Source organism: Nipponia nippon, unplaced genomic scaffold, assembly GCF_047370975.1.
Source record: "Nipponia nippon isolate SJK-2023a ecotype South Korea unplaced genomic scaffold, ASM4737097v1 scaffold_15, whole genome shotgun sequence".
Taxonomy (NCBI): Eukaryota; Metazoa; Chordata; class Aves; order Pelecaniformes; family Threskiornithidae; genus Nipponia; species Nipponia nippon.
The window spans coordinates 4,933,957-4,951,650 of record NW_028262331.1 but is presented as its reverse complement, the minus strand read 5'-3'; the positions used below and the strand labels follow the sequence as shown (position 1 = coordinate 4,951,650).

At 39.5% G+C, this 17,694-nt stretch overlaps 1 protein-coding gene across 10 annotated transcripts in view; it reads right to left on the bottom strand.

Annotated features, from left to right (window-relative positions):
- Positions 1 to 17,694, bottom strand: part of CUX1 (cut like homeobox 1) — a 280,862-nt gene that overhangs the window by 213,511 nt on the left and 49,657 nt on the right. For all 10 annotated transcript variants that reach the window (XM_087751495.1, XM_087751486.1, XM_087751487.1 and 7 more), the window contains exon 2: positions 14,716 to 14,826. In XM_087751495.1, the coding sequence (XP_087607621.1) occupies positions 14,716 to 14,826 (111 nt within the window). The remainder of the gene's footprint in view (positions 1 to 14,715; positions 14,827 to 17,694) is intronic.

Here is a 17,694-nt window from a genome sequence, read left to right as displayed (position 1 = left end):
CCTCCCATCAGTGGAGGCAGCATTCAGATAGGTAAGGCGAGCACTCATGCTATGCCACATTGCACAGCCTCATAAAAAACCTCCACCAGGAGCTATAAAATGCTGTGCCACGGTCGTGCATTTCAACAGTCCCAATAACTGACCTTCAACGTACATGCATGTATGTAAAGCAACTGGCAGAGCTGATTTCCAGGTTTCTTCCTGCCTACAAAGTTGTTGTGGCCCATGGGGCAACTGGGAAAAAAAAAAACAACGCAGGCACTAAGGCTGCAAGGAGGCAACGTGCAATGTCACAGGCATCTCATTTAGAGAGATATAAAAGCAAAAGCTGTAACCTGGAAAGGCTGCAAGATGCGGGAGTCCTAGAAAGAGGTCCTCTGCACAGGACAACCCTCGGCAGTAGTCTGCCTTGGGGGATTCTGCTTGGGAAGTCATTGCACGGGGATGCTTTCAATCACTCCAGGTCCTGAACAGAGGGCAGGACTGCAAGCTGCGGGGCAAGTTGTATCCTCTCAGCTGACCATCAACTGAAGGACTGCAGGAAAAAGCTACGGCACTGAATTGGAGCCTTCTGATACTAGTTTTTCATGTAAATACAACAGCATGCCTCTTCAAAATGCAACCAGGACTCTGGATACAAAGATTCTCAGTACAGTGACTAGACAAAATGTAAAAACTTGAAATTAGAGGGTTTCCTACGGGGTCAAAGCAGCAAAACCGATTCTGATTAAGTTGCATTACCAGACAGAAGCAGGATCTCAATAATTTACAGCCAGAGACAGGATAAGTGTCCATTAGCATTAGTGTCTATGGATGCACGCTTTCTTTTTTTCCACATTTTGAAGGCCTCTGAGACCACATCTGGGTCTCCATCCTTCCCCCTTCCTGGCTCAAGAACCGTTCAAGTAAAATCCCTTCCCTTCACGAAGAAGAGGAGCCTTCCTCCTTAGCATCCCCTATGCCGCCAAATGGTAGGTAAGGAAGAAAGCAAGATTATTTGGTGTGAATCTGGACACGGTAAATGGTCTCTAATAGTACACAGAACTCAGGATAATTTTTAAAAGTTATGAGGTCAGACATGATCCAAATTGCAGAACACATCAGAGCTGGATGTTCTCCACATGTGTCAGTGGCTCTTAAAGTTTAGGAACAAAAGGAGACTGATTATTATTTTTTTTTAAATATAGTTGCCTTTCAGCATCAGCAATCTTGAAAAGGGCAAACTTGAAGCCAAACAAAAACGTAACATGAAGTATTAACCGAAGAAAAAAAATAAGGTAGATCAATCATTACAGAAAACTGGTCTCATGACATTAATGGTGTCTAAACCTCTGTCAATGTGTTCTTGCCCTTTCTTCTTTCAGAAGCCAGTGCAGCGTGGCTCAACTCATGCGTGCCTCTTCCCCTAATGAGCAGTGTACATCCCACTTCAATACCTCTTTTCTCCCAGAAAGTATTCCCTCAAAAGTTAGAACTACTTTGACAAAAAGCTATTCTGCATGATCATCCCCAGCTTCTGGAGGTTTAAAGAAACCATTGCAACGCATTTACTGACAGGTTAGAACTAGCTATCCAAGCAGTCTCCACCAAAAACACATGAGTAAGAATATAGAGGCTTGGATTTATTTTTTTTTTTAAATAACTGCTTTATATTCAAGGCACCTGCGTTTTCCACATGTACATTTTTGAAAGCAGTCATGCAAAGTTACTCTCGCTCCCCTGAACTGCGGAGATTGAGGTATTTTTCAGGCTAAGCGTACACCAAAGAAAAAAATAATAACAAAACTAGCGCTGGGGTTGCAAGACCGCAGTGATGGTTTCTCTTTACCGCGTCCCCAGTTTTGGGGTGGACAGAACATCCCTGCACTGGTTCTAGCTCCCAGTCGCAGGAGATGAAGGCGCCATCCCCATGGGATGAACCCGGATCGTCGCCATGTCTTTTACTTTTCCCCAGTGCTTTTATGTGAACAAGGCAGGCGAGGGTAACAAGCTGCCAGCCACTTCTCCGGCTGACTAGCACCAGCCACCCAAGAGGTGGTTGCACGATTTTGTATATATAAAGCTTGTACAGCACTTTAGGAAGCTGCAGGATGAAAAGGACTATATAAATGTAAGATATTATTATTATTAAACCAGTGATCTGACAAGAAGAGACAGCTTTTCAAATCTGTACAACAGCTTGAGCTGAAGAGATCAGGGAGTCCAATTTGAAAAAATAATAATTTGAAACGAATTTGAGGATTAGAAGTGGCAGCTCTTTTGTGGATTCTCCATGGCAGGTAAATTTAGTAGGCTACTTTAATTTTGCATCGTTTTAACTCCTGGCAATGTCCTGTGCATTGAATCTGACAGAGAGACAGAGTGTTTGAAGCTGTCGTGGCTACATTTTAGTCTCCCAATTTTACAATCAGTGTTTGAATCTGCTGCTACAACTCTGGGTACAGAGATCAGAGGCTTATCAAAGAAGCATCCATTTCAAAGACAAGCAGCAGCTTTGACTTCATTCCTTCAATGCTTAAAATTCCTGAAAAAGCAGATGAGCATACCACAAAACAGGTCTGAAGGAAATCTCTCTATCGGCTGTAAACCTATTTCAGTATTAATTTTAAGGATCTATTTTGGTCTCATGTAAAATGAGCGTGTTTAGCTGAGATAATCCTCTCAACAGGTGAGCTTAATATATGCCTTTTCCTGTAACTGAAAGTATATTTTAAACTGGCTTATTGCTTTATCAAGCATTAATTGAAGAACTACTTCAACCAGTTACCGGATTTTTTTGGACTAAAAATGTCTTCCCCTTCCTAACAAAGCAGTACTTCATTTCTTTATTGCTGCCCTTATTCTAACTGCATGGATGAACCAAGTGCACTGTAGGCAAGAATATGTGTTGTTTGCAGTAAGATGGGATGGTTTCAAGGTACATCAGGCTCAGGGAGTGCTGCACAGCTGTACTGTGCTGTTGGCCACATTCAACTCTTAACTTTAAGCTGAGTTTCAGCATTCACACGATCGCTATTACAGATCGCATCAGCATCTCCTCCTGCCCAGTCCGCAGGCAGGCGGTGACGGACCCTGCTCAGGCGGGACACGGCTGCTCTGTACTGTGCAATGTCCCCACAGAGGGCACAGCACGATGAGAGGAGCAGAACAGCAAGGAGAGAAATCGTACCAAAACAGAATAAACTTTTACTGCTGCCAGTTCTTCCTTTTAAGCTAGAAACGTGTTTTATCTGTATCTCTAATACGGAAGAAAAAAGCATTTTAAGAATCCGAGCATGTTTCTTCCTCCCCTTCTCATAGAACCAGCATAAGAACTGCCCACGCACACTGCCTGTCACCGAGACCTTTGTCCACTCACAAGAACCAACACCCCAGTTGCTTTTTGCTAGAATTGCTGCAAAGTGCCCGGGACGTGCACATCTGACCCGAGTTCCTCTAGCGGAGCACCACCTAGCCCAGGGAAGCTCTTGCACAGGGAGCAATGGATAGCACTTCAAGATAGCCAAGCAATAGCTATTCTGGTGGTCACTGCAGTTATTTAGGGTAACTTGGATCCCACCAAGGTGCAGGTGATTGCAGCCCCAAGCCCACCTCTACCTTCTTGTTTGCACCATAAACCTCATGCTTCTTATTTGCCCACTCCAGTTCTTCAGCTGCTCACCAGCAGGAGTTGGAGGCAAAGGGGATAATCAGCAACAGGTTAATTCATCCGATTAAGCCTTCAGAGATCTGGCATTTCGAACTTGCAATACAGCACGGTCCCTGAAGCCGTGCTCAGCCAGCTAGCTTGAAAGGAAGCCGCACGCTTCTGACAGCCAAGGGTAGCGGCCAGGGAACACATTAAGCCGCATTTGAAACCCATGGTCATACCAGCAGACTTAGCAAAGCCGCTCTGCAGGTGTAGACATGCCCTAAAGTGCACTGCAAGCGCGTAAGAGTTCAGCTCTTCGGGGCTCAAATCACTTCCGACAAACAGGACTGAGAAGTCTTAACACATTTGGGCATTTTTAAAAAGCACTCCCAGCACTATCTAGCACTAAATGAAAGCTTTGGTTTAAAATGAGCGTTTAATACTCAGAACGTTTACAAGTCCCTCTTCTCACAGAACAGCTCATTTATCAGCATTCAGGCTATACAGAAGAATTTCTTTTGTGATATCCTGCCCATTAAAAGGTCCCCGATGCCCCCCCCCCCCCCCCAAACTACAGTCCATAGTATTTTAAAGCATGGTTATTTACCCAGTAGGAAACAAAACATTTAGAAAACCCCAGTAGAAGTTTTCACAAGATGTGATGATGCTGTATCCGCGTTAGCCAATTCAACAAACTGGATTCCTTTTATTTCTGAACTGAAGCAGGCGCTACCTTTCTTTGCTTCCCGTATTTCAGAGAATCGCAAGAAAAGGCACAAACCCATTTTGAGGCAGAAGGGCACGTGCTCATGCTGGTCCTTACAGCTTTAATCTTTAAGAGCAATAATGAACTGATCCTCCAAGTATACAGGTCTGTATAATTCGCTGTAGAAGCTGGCACGTGTAACTCCTGCGTTACGGTAAGCAGACCAGCAAAGCACAGGCATGAAGGTCATTTCCAACTGAGTGGACCAGTCAGCCCCATCTTTACTGGTGAACGCTGGTCTAGTGCTGCAGCTTCCGATAAAAACTTTCTTTTTAAAAAGTCAGTTAAAAAAAATGCAGAAATATAGCCATAAATAAGCATTAGTGCTTCAAAAATTGTGAAACCACGATTTTATGGTTTTAAACAGAGACAAGGTGGAATCATGAATGGTAGCAATGTATTTCAGATGAAAGCTTTCAAGCAGATGAGAAATAGTTACAGGACTCGGAACCTGAGTAACTACGGTTATATTAAATTATTCCATCTGCAAGTCCATTAAAAATTGTTAATGGTTTTGTATGGCTTTTATATTTATTGGGTGGGTTTATTCCTATGTGAGTCATACATATTTATTACCAGGGCCCAGATAATGGTTATTAATAAAACTTCTTTTATTTGCATACTGTCTTGATGCTGGCCTAAATATTTACAACTTGACTATAAAATAAAAGAATCCTCAAAAATTATAAATAGCACCAGGGATGCATCACAACTTTACTTTTTGTACTTGATTACTTTTTTGGTGTTTTGTTTTTGTTTTTTCAAAAATGGAAAAAACCAACCTGGTAAACCCATTTCTTCTTTCAAGTCTAAAAAGCACTAATTCTTTCAAAACTTTAAAGCACAATTTGTGTTGAAGAAGTAAGAGGAGATCCAAAGCTAAAGCAATTAAGAAAACACATATATTTCTACACATAATTATGAATAGTAACAAAAGCTCAGTATTAAAATAGGTCCACTGAATCCCTGGAATTGTGCCTGCCAACTAAAACACCTACTATGAATTTAGTAATGGGTTATGCAAACATAAATTACAAGGCCAGACATTTTAAAAGGAAAAAAAGTTGATTTATTGTCACATTGGAGACACGGCGGGATAGAAGCACAATTTCATTTTTCCATATATTCATCAACACTGCAGATGTGTTAATGCAAAAAGAATTCTAAAATAAAAATGACTCTCAACTGCTCTAATTCTCATGTGTCATGTAATTTACTTAAAAATGGTTACCAGGAAGGGTTTTTTTTGTTGTTTTTTTGTTTGTTTGTTTTAAGCAAGCCAAACATACTAAAAATTTCTGGAAGAAAATAGGTTTTAAGAGCATTTTACAAACATTTCTTCCCCTAAAAATTTACCTCAAGACTTAATCCAAAACTGACCATAAAAGAGCTGCCTTGCAGAAAGTTGGGGTATTTGTGTTTTTGTTTTTTTTTTTAATAGAAAAGCTTACAACTGTAATCTGTAACCTCGTCATTTTGTTTGTCAGCATTTTCAGTCAATCGTTTCTGCTCTTGTTTCAAGCAGATCCAACTTTTCACTTATCCACTGTCAGAGCAATGAAAAGAATCTCTCGTAACTGGCAACTATTATTAAAAGAGTTATTCATGACAACATAATAATTTTAATGTGAACAACATGTTCCTTTAATTACACCTGAATGACTTTGAGGTGGTCCAGCGGATGAACTGAAGTAGGTTTACAGCATATTTGCTCACAAAGTAAAAAGTACTAATTGAAGATGTTTACTTATTTCTTCTTTTGGTAAACACACATAGGAAGGAAGAGCAGGTATCTTGCTTGCCTGTTATTTTTCTAAGTTGAATCTTGAAAATAAGTCAAACTATTGTTCAAATGGCTCAAAGCAAATTTAGGAACTGAACTTCAAACTTGCTTTGAGAGTACTCAGAGTCTTGTCTTTTTATGATTTATATATAAATTCCCAGTTTTACACTTACCTTTATAAGTAACATAATACAGAATGTAAGAATGGCTGTTAATTGTTGGTACCACAGTGAGAAAAATCTCAGCTATTTCAGCTAAATAAATGGAAATATTTTCCCTCAAAAAACAGTCAATGATGCATTCAGTAATTTATCATGTTATTAGTCTTAATGCACACTTATTTAAACTACAACCGCTCTTCAGGAGGAAGGACGACAAATGCGCTGTAAAATCAAGTTTTTTCCTTCAAGTTCTGACCTTGAAAAAATTCTCCTCTTTTAGACCTCCACTCCCCAGCCTTCCCCCTACCCCGGTCGCTCGCTCTGGCCAGCCTCCAAATGGGTAAACGCTGAGGAGTTCAAGCAAAGGCAAGTTCAACTTGAGAAAAACAAACTATTCGCTTTGCATTGTTTCATTCTTGGTGACAGGAGAAATTCATAGTAGCATTGACTGTTTAACAAGAGAGATTAATCTGTAAATATTTGCTTACAAGTATGTCCATCTGTAAACCACAGTACTACCAAAAATATCCCCTATTCTCCTTTTCTGCAATGGAAAATACAGCACCCTTGGCATGACTGAAATCTAATACCTGCAACTGATGTTGCTAGAAAAAAAATGCATTCTTCAACTGTCAAGCATGTTTAACCAGAAAAATGCTTAAATAAAATAAATCTAAATTACTAAGAGCAAGTGACTTCAGATTAATTAATTTCTTCAGCTACTCCAACATGCTCAGCTGAATCAGATGTGTCTCCCTCTTGAATATTTTTGGAACTCTTGAATAAAGTAATCACCCATACATTTTCAGCTTTATAAAAAGACTTTTGAGGTGAATGTGTTGTAGAAAATGCATTTAAAGCTATTTTTAAAGAAAATGGAGACAGTAACTCAAAGTGTCCCAGACCATGTGGTTTCAGAAAAATGCTTCAAATTAAACTTCTCTGCCTAGTAACATATAATGCACCATCGTTACTTCTGCAGGTCAAGGGAATTATTTTCCTAGATTTCAGACATTTACAAATGCTGTTGTACAGTTACACAGTTATCCCTGAAATCCTACATACCAATAATCCCCCGAACATGGCCTCATTTTGTAAAAGGACCTTCTCAAGTCCTGCTATCTCATAATGAATTCTACAGGGTCTGCAACCCAACAGCCTGCTGCCCACCGGCAGCCTCTGCTGCCATCTTTTTCCCACTGAGAAAAGCAAAATTCCTTGCTTTTGGAAAACAAACCAGAACCGAAGTTTTACTGAACCGAGGATGCCAGTTCAATCAAACTGACCCAGTGTTTAGGGGAGGTGGGGGGAATATTCACAACTATATTGCACCACAGGAAAATTAGGCAGGTACACCAGATCAAGGCTTATGTGTTTAAGAGGCTTGTTCCTGGCTTGGATTTGCTGTTCCTCAATGCACTGAGCTCTAGCAAGAATCACTGCGAGCATCAAGGAGTGTGTGCACTGCAAATAGCAGGGGAAATGCCATCTGCCAGAGATTCTGGCTTAGCTTTTTGTGGGTGATAAAGACAATTTAAAAAAAAAAAAATTAATAATGTCTAGTAATTATAGTGGTGAGAATGGTTAACGTGCAGAAAAACGGAGGTCAGTTTTATGAGCATCCTAGAAAAATACAACTGTGAATTATAGCTCTTGCATTGTTCCCTCACTTCCAATAAAGTGAAAAAGGCAGCAAGAGATCATAATATAGAAAAGCATGTCAGAAACACTAATGTTTTTCCTATTAACAATTAGAATATGCTAAAGTCAAATATGTATCAAATAATGACAACAAAATTATTGAGAACGCATGAATAAGTGACCTCCAGGATAAGGTTTGATCTGATTTAACTGACTCCACAAGACTAGTTTTTAGATTACATTTTAAGACATGGAGCTATATTATATTATTTTTCTGCAAAAAGTCATAATAATATACTACTTCATTTAGCTTTTGAAATAACAAGCCCATGTAGTACAAATTACCATAAACATCATTTACCTTGCAAACAGAACCTCTTCACAAAATGGTAATATTCAATAAAAACACTGAAAGGGAGGGCATGGCACCTAAATATCATTATCCTGAAGGAAAGGTATTCATCTTCGTTCCAAATCTGCAAGATAAGTCATACTTCTCCGTTCTTGTGATTTTGTTTTTTATGGAAGGAAATGGCGATGTTTTAACTCAATAAGGAAAGTATCCTATGTCTTTAGCATTCTGCTAAGGTTTTAAATATATGAAGATTCTTAAAGATACAAAACAATTTTATAATAGTATTAAACAAACATTGATAATTGCATTTGAGTCATACAAATTAATAGAAAAGATTCGTTTTTAACAAACTCCTTAACTGCAAATTCATTTCTTCTTAACAAAAATCTCTTAAAATCTCCTCTTCAAAGTCATGGAAAGAGAGAAGAAAGAGAATTTAAGAAGCATTTCTCTTCCTCATCTTTTTCCTGAAATAATTTTTAAGTGATAACTCAGGAAATACATAGAAAGGGTATTTTTTTATTCCCTACCATGCACTGAGACATTTACTGTTTACAAATTGTATTAACTGCATTTAGTTGTATTATGCTGGCTAAATTTTACATAAATGTCATGTATGTTCTTCCATAGTCAGGACCCAAAATGAACAGGATTCCCGTATGTTCCTGGTGAAGGGGAGGAAGAAACATCCACACACTAGGTACTGTCAGGCACACTGGGAAAGTGAATAAATAAAAGATTAAAAAAAATTTAAAAAAAAAAAGGGAGTAGAACAACCCAGCTCTAGATGGCAGCAAATCAATATTCACCCCTATGGACACAGACACTGAGAGCATCAACTATTTTCCAAAGAGACTGTATATTTTCAGTAGTTTTTCTAGGAATGTTATTATTTTCACTTTGTTACACAGGCTAGACCAAAACTGACTGTGCAAAGTTGTTAGGAAGCAACCACAATTCACTACCATCAATAAGAAAAATACTCCTCATTTCAAGAACTAATTCAACCAGCAGAATTAATTTTCATTTTTTTAAGCTTGATTTGATTATCTTTTGCTGTAGAGACTGGATAATTCAATAGAATGATCCAGAAACACTGGAGACTAAGAATTCAAGAATTTTAAAATTTAAAAAAATCAAGCCCTTGCATAATAACTGTGTTCATTTCCTTTAGTTAGTTATGACTGGCAATTATAATGTGTTTTGGGTTTTTTTTCCCCTTAAAAAAACAGAACCACGGATCTCAAAAATGCGCATCACCCTAATATGTAATGTCATAAATAAAACTATTACTTTTGTAACAAAAAATTCTACAGACTCATCTTTTATCTCTTTTGCAGCACTGGCACTGCAGAAACACAACCGACCCGGACAGGGACGATGGCACCAGTTCAGGTAACAAGGGCAACAGCGAAAGCCAGGTTTTACACAGGCAGGTAATGCCACTCATTAGACATCAACCAAGCAGCACGGAATTGGTCGTGTACAATGACAGATGCAGTGTAAATACGTTGAAAGTGGCTGAACCGACTTCTGTTCACACACGTACACGAGCTCATGGGAGTACACACAACAGTGCAGCGCTGGATGGTCCTCAGTGCCAGCATCGCTGTCACACTGCAGAACTTGTATTTATTTATAAAAGTGCTTGGGGTCAGCAGGCAGCCACATCTGTTCAGTCAGCGTTAAGATATGCTTTTCATGTGCTCATTTATTTTGTTTTCTGGCACCTTCCAATATTCCATTTTCCAGGGCATTTTAAAGCTACTTATTTGAGAACATACTTATGCTGTCTATGCCTATGTCTATGCCTATGTTTAAAGGTTCTCCCATGTCCTTCCATAACTCTGCCGATCCAATCTTTAATCTGCGTTACAAAATACAGATGACAATTTGAGCACTTAAAGGTAACCTTGACTTTCTAAGTCTCACCAATAGAGTACATCTGCAACCAAGAAAAGTAAAGGGCAACAACAGCGAGGAATCATCAGTTCAACTTACCATCAGGGAAAAAACCAGTGACCAAAGGAAGAAGCTCACAGGGTAAGCTCCTGTATCCAAATGTATGCTTTATGCAGGAACGTCACATCTGCCTGATTTTTTAGAGCTCATGCTCTCACATTAGAAAACTAGTATCTTATTTTATTTCCCAAGAGCAGCCGGCCCAGGCCTCTCAGGCTGGTCTTTTGTCTTGTGCTCAGTTTAATGACCCATGTCTCAGGTGAGCCTGGTAATAACAGACATAGCTCGGCAACTATCTAGTTTACATGGCTAAATCATAAGGAAAGCAAGGGAGAGTTATAGGTTAAACAGCTCTAAGTATTATTATTATTATTATTATTATTATTATTATTATTATTATTATTATTATTACTCTCCATGAGTATTTAACAATTACATATTACTTATTTACAAAGTCTGGGTTACTCAGTTATTTGTTTTCTGGTATTTTTCACTGTTGTTGTTGATTAGCTGAAAAGTATGCACCACTGCAAGTATTAGATAAGCTTTTCAATGTTTAAAACAGAAACAGGTAAGAGTAGTTACTCAACTAGGAATCTGGGTAGAAACGAAGGCAACACTATCACCGTTAGGACGTATCTTCACTTTGTGCCAAAAATTATTAACCTCCGCAACTGAAATTATTTAGCAAATAAAAAAAATTTCTCAGAGATGGTCATTCAAACATTTGCTTATTCACACCAGGATCGGCATATGAGGACATGATGAAGCAGACCAAGAATTTCACAGAGGTTAAAATACCCCAAAAGTATCACAGTTAGTCACAATAGTTCAGGAATTATCACTATAAGAAAGTAATCATCTGACGCAGGGTGGCAATTCACATGATATATTTTGAGATGTCTTCCAAGTAACAGTCATGTAAAATTGATGTTTCAAGTAATCTCCTGACCAGGCTCAGCCTTCTGCAGTAGCTGCTCAGGATGAAACAAATTGAGACTGAAAATACCCCAAAACATCTATGAGCAGCAGGTCTGATATGGCCTCTTAAAAGGTGTGAGGAAGTAAAAAGTATTTGTGGAATAACAGGAATTACGAACCCTTTCCAAAAGTTTCTGTATGTAAGAACCACTAACAAATTTTCTGTTCTCATAAGGTTCCCAAACATGAGATACTTCTCCCCAGAGTCATTTCCCAGTATGCCAAGTCAGAAATAGTATTTTAACATTTTTAAATACCAAAAGCCCTAGAGTCATCCCTATAAACATGAAAATATTATATTTCTTTTGCAGCAATTTGATAATTTGCAAGGAAGGCAGAATTGACCCAAATAGATCTGTCGCATTTTTAAAGTAAAAAGAAACAGAAGTATAAATATCCTCAGCTTCATTAGTAATTTTTTTGAATCCTTTTCTGCTACAGAGGAGACTGCTTGCAAGCAGACATTATGGAAAGTCTAGAGGACATCCCAGACAGCAATGGATAGGAAAGTCAAGGCAATCGACACTTGTCTCCTGATTTATGGTGAGACTGGCTACAGCAGAGGAAAAGAGATGCTGGCACAGGCTAAACCACTACTGCTCTGACGGGGATGCATGCAGAATGAAAAAGAAAATGGAAAGTAGAATTCTGAAACAAATTGTTACATTTAACAATTCCATCTTTGTGGTTTGGGGTTTTTTTGTACCAAGAAAGATGTTACTTAATCATGGAAATTTAAAGCTGTACACTGGGTTATTTATTTATCTGAAGAATGGTTCTGCTTGCAAGCTGGTCTTCTACTATGGAACTCTTTTTTGTTATTAGAAAGAGCATGTTTGATGTTTTAGTAACATAAATGTATCAGTTTGGAAATCCCAGTGGCTCACAGTGCATCTCCTGTCCACCTCAAGGATGCTTTCACCATATTGGGTAGGTTTTCAGACAAAGCTGCAGTTTTGGGAAAAATAAGGTCAAGCAGTTAATAATCTTGCCTTCTAATTTTCAACTGTCTTCTCAAAGCTTAGACAGTTTTCGAAGTATTCACAGACTTCCCTTCTTTTTGGGAAGTGCAGAAAACAGCTGCAGATGAACACAGCAGTGCACAAACGTCAACTTTTGTGTAAAGAGGAATGCCAGTGAAGTTTTCCAGCAAGGACAGCCGGACACTGCCTCACTCCGGTTTTGCCTCTTAGCCACCCCCGTCTCCCACACCAAGCACCTTGGACAGGAGAGGAGAGGGTGGCCCTGTAGACCTTGTACATCTGAGCTCCTTCCTCCCTGCCTCTGGGAGCAATAACTGCAAGCCACGTCTGTTACAGCTGGCTATTATTACCATTCGGATACTTTCTTCTAATTCTTTGACCCTGTTTTTGTTTTTTAATTCTGTCAGAGAAAGCAGAAGAGGAGTTAGATCATGTTGCTGTTCAGAAACAAAGCTGCAGAAAGAACATCACAATAGAGAAGACAGAGAAAGAAAAAAAGAATACTAAAAAAAAAAAAAATCCATGCAAGCTTATAAAAGAACGTGGTTTCAGAGGAGTCCCAGGACACAAGATCAGTTTGTGGAATCTAGCACAGATCCAAATTTCCCCCAGCACTGGGTATGTTCAGAGCCATTCTTTTGAATCTAGTCCCTGAATGAATGAAACACCTCTATTCTCTTCCAAAATATTATATGGAAGGCTACAGAACTATATTTTCTAAAAGTGCATTTAAAACCTCACCATCAAATGATTTAACAGCAGGGGCCATTCCCTTCCCTATCTTGCTTACTGGAAAGAACTAATTGCACATTGTTTTCCCACTGTATCTCTTGAAGTAACTATACAGAGTATATAATTTTCCTCTGCACATCAACTTCCACCGAGTTACCAAGGCCCTCTCACAACACACTTCAAGGTGCAGTGTTTGGGGGTTTTCTTCCCCCACAGTAACCTTCTGCTCCATAAAATTAAAATTGGCCAAAAGAAATCATCCTGAAACACACCTGCAAACGTGCTGTCAGCTAGGACTGGCAGCTACAGCCACATTCTGAAGAATCTGGCGTTTTCCTTATAGGAAATAAAGGAAGGAAGCAGGCAAGTCAAGTAAGTCTTGCAGAATGAACTCGAGCTTCTAGCAAACAATTCGAAAATGTGGCCCCAGAAGTCTATTTATTTTCTGGATTTTGTACAATTTCCTATACCCTCCATATCCTTTCCCTTCTCTGCTTCCTTCTCCTCTTCCCAATAGTTTGTTCTCTCCTGCAAAGGCAAACAACCCATCCCTCACCCTCTCAGAGCTACTGCATTCATGCTCCATACTCTTTTGATCCTTTCTAAGTTCTGTTCCTTCAAAGCTGCAGTCCCCAAATTTTCTCTTTTTCAAACACAGAGACCTGATTTCTGCCCCACAGGGCCTCCTCAGGGCGCCAGTTAAACACTCCCCCAGCCCCGTAAGTCACTCCTGCGCCGACATTCCCTCTCCCCTCTCCAGGTCAGGCTCCTCCAGCATCTCTCCCTCTGTACCAACGGGAAGCAAAGCAGCATCTGCTACTTGAGAAGCAGCAATAAAGGTTAGAAAAGCTGCCTGCTGCTTCTCTCCCAGGAAGGCACTTGGAAGGCACCGATACTTCTGTATCGGTTATCTGGAACGGGCTTTGAAACCCCAGAACGTTCCTGGATGAACAGATTGCTGGCAATCATCGGGGGAAAAAAACCAACCCCACCACAAAACAAACAAACCAAACAAAAAAAAAGCACCCTACACATAGCTATGCATTCATTACTGTTAATAAAATTAGTTTATATGTATTTTCTACACAATTATGCATACATGTACACAGACACGCAGGCTGCACATGCTAACATGAGCACAGAAGAGTTTAAATACTCCCAGCTTCCTACACGCAGCATTCACCTTTCCGAGGTTCCCTAGCACCGGTCTTGACACCCTTTACACACCACCTGCTGCGTGCGATGCACGTCCTCCGAGGGGAGTTTTCTAGAGAGCTCAGCACTGACCTTGTTGCATTTCCAGCGAAATCAACAGCAAAACTTAATTTGATTTTTGATGGGAAAATGAGCATCTTTGAAGTTATGCCCTTGATACAGATTTATTCAGGCACTGAAATGTCACTTTCTACATCCAAGCGCTAAGAGAGTTTGGATTAGTGAAGAAGAATTCTTTACAAAGTTTAGAGCAAGCCTGTTGGAAGGCTAATGTTCGTACTTCTTCTAAAAACTTCAATTCATATTTCATTATTTACAGAACGCAAAAACTGCCTGAAGAGAAAGCCATCAAAGATAAGCAGTCTTAGTTAAGATGATGGACTTAGCAATACATATGAGAAAATCACGGAAACAAACCATTAAGAGAAAAAAAAACAACACTGAAGTAGGCCTAATACCATATACTACTGCAAGAAACTCAGACTGGAACAGCTTTTCTCCTTACCTCTGGAGTGTTTTTCTTGAACTCACGACTTTGCTCAATAAGTTTTTTCCTAGACTGCTCACTTTCATCTTGCCGGTTAGCCAATATTGTTGCTGTGGCATCGAGCTCTCTCTGTCAAGAAAAAAACAAAACAAAAAAAAGGAACTATCATTAGAGCTCAGTTTCTCACAGAAATAAAAATAAAAGCTCATATGCACATCATGCAGTTCGGAATATCGAGACGGATGGACTACAGAGCAGTACAGAACAAAGCACCAAGCTTCCAGAAACTGGACCTCCTAAATAACATCAAATGAAGTTCTATCATCTTTCTGATTCCATCTTGCAACCAAAATATCACCGTTTTTCTCAAAAGCATTCCTGGCTTTACCACAACGTTACACAGGACAGCAGCAGTGGCATGCAATACACACCTCCTAATAAATTCCCAAAGCCAGTGAAGATTACAGATCTTGGATACGTTCAACGCAGGTTTATTTTCACCTGCCTGCTTTTTAAAGATACTGGATTTTCCCTTTTTGAGTTACCCTATGAAAAAACGTTATGATTAACTCAAATATTGCTTAACCTTATACTTCAGGTTAGACTGGTTACACTTCAGTCACTCTTCATTTCAAATGACATACTGTATATAGTTCTATACTGCCACTGCAATGCTCTTTTTCCATTTAAGTCTTTCCTTATTTGAATACAAAGTTATCTTTTCCTACTATTGGAATCTATTGCTCTAAAATTATTAGCAGATATCCCTGCTTCCTCCCCAAAACATATTTTTTTTAATCATCATCTGATGAATGCCAGATTATCTTCCAACAGCTTCTACTAGGCGGAAGTAGGGGCTCAGCCTACAGAGCCTTGCCCAGCTTCGTCCGAGTGCATTATCCCCATCCCAGTTTCTTTAGTCAGTGCTGTGCTTCCAAATGTCACCATAATAGATTGAACGGGTCACTTATCAGCACATAAACCAACAACACTCAAATCTTCCCTGTCAGTTTATTCCTTTTCTGCAGTATTTCCATGTAACATGAAAAAAATAACAGCTTAACCCTCCACTCGGCTATGTACATCATTCCCCAAGTCACTTGGGGTTATAACCAAAAATTCCTAAGAGGAATTTGGCACTGTTTTCCTCCCTTATTCATTTGAAAGGAGAAAAACCTGGCGATGAGAAAGAAGTTCACAAAAAGCAAGAACAACGTGCTAGAGCAAGACATAAAGCAGGTCTCATCTGCAGCTATCTTCATCATGCCACTCTGCCAACGCGCCTCCAGCCTGCATGCAAAAAACCCAGTATTCTCCACCAAAAAACCTGCCGTGCCACTGGCATTTGTTTGTAACTCAACAACCTGTAACAGATCAGACCAAAAAAACCAAGCCTGGGCCCTCCTGTTGGGTCTAATTCCAGTAGTTGGACAAGTCACTGACCAGGTCATCTCTTGATACCACCACACACAAGAACCAGGGTAAAAGTAAAGCAGATTTGGTTACTACTAGATAGTTAGCATAAAAACTTTACCATGCATTGGGTCATATATACTTCCCAGTAGAACTGGGCACCCAGTACGGGGAAACAAAATGGGAAAACAACAGACTTGCCTCTTCCTATTTTTGCAGAGGAGTTAGAAATAGCAACAGACCGCAGGTACCTATGGCGCACCTGCTATAAACCCCTGTTCGGCAAGTTTAAAAAAAGAACACACAGGACTAGCAGATAAAAAGTAAAAGGTAATTCGGCTCCTGAACTTTCTTCTAGACACTCTGTGAAAAAGCCTAATTCCAAATTCTTAGTTACACTTTTGTATGGGTAAATCCTGTAACTTTGAATGCCTGGATGGATGTACGTGTTTTATGTGACTCCACAGTTTGACCTCGGGGCAGGGAGCGGGAGAAGCCTTCCGCAGCTTCCAACTCAAAAGGATCAATACTTTTCCCCCCTTTAGGTTTATTACCACAAAATTAAGAGACGCTTTTTTTCTTAATAAATATACGGACCATAGTTATCTTAATCCTTGGAAATAAGCTAAATATGACAAATAGATTTGAAGCTAGGCAGCATGCTGGAGCCAAGGACCTAAATATTGTCAATGTAATGCTTAAAAAAAACCCTCTATTTCTGACTTTGAGGAAAAAAACAGGGCAATATGTCCACCAGATCTTGGTTTGGAATTCTGTAACATATGTGAAATCTATTGCAGAAAAGTGGGAAATACTTAACAGTTGGATAAACCACATTTGAAATTCATCCCAGCTAAGTTTATGCAAGAAAAAAGAGCAACAGAAACCAATGTGGTTAAGCAGTACTATAAAGAGCAATATAACGGCTAAGCAGAAGGCTTTTAAAAAATATAAACAATCTGGTACGGCCAGCAACTTGGAAAACTATATTTAAAAAGGAAGCACACATTTAAAGCAAAGCAAAGAAAACACAAATCACGAAGTAAGAGGGAATTTCAGTAGACCAAGGAATCAAATGCTTTGCTTTACAATATAGAGTGCTAGCAAGTAACCGTACAAATGGAAAAGTAGACTTCTAAAGACCTATACTTCCAAGTTGAGAAACAAGAAAGAAAAAGGGCCAATTAAAAAGTAAACCATATTTCATATTTTGTGCTATCATGAAGAGTCAGGTGGCAGATGAAGACTAACCTTGCCCTCACTGCCTGATTGACACCAGTGCCCCAACGCACTTACTACAGGCACCCTCCCGTTACTTTCAGAATTCCTCCTGGGACAGGTATGACGATTTCTCACCACAAAATATTTCTGTATGTGACATCTCAGGTACAGACATCGCCAAGGAGAAATGCCATCATGCAACTACACTGAACTGTTTGACGCTGTGGGCTGAAGCCCAAAAGCTCAAGATCTTGCCTAGCATTTACTAACATCAGATACAGTAAGATGCAATTCCAGAGGAGAAACAGTAGATATCTAGCTCCGTATACAAGATCTGATATAAAACGAGATATTAAATCTTCA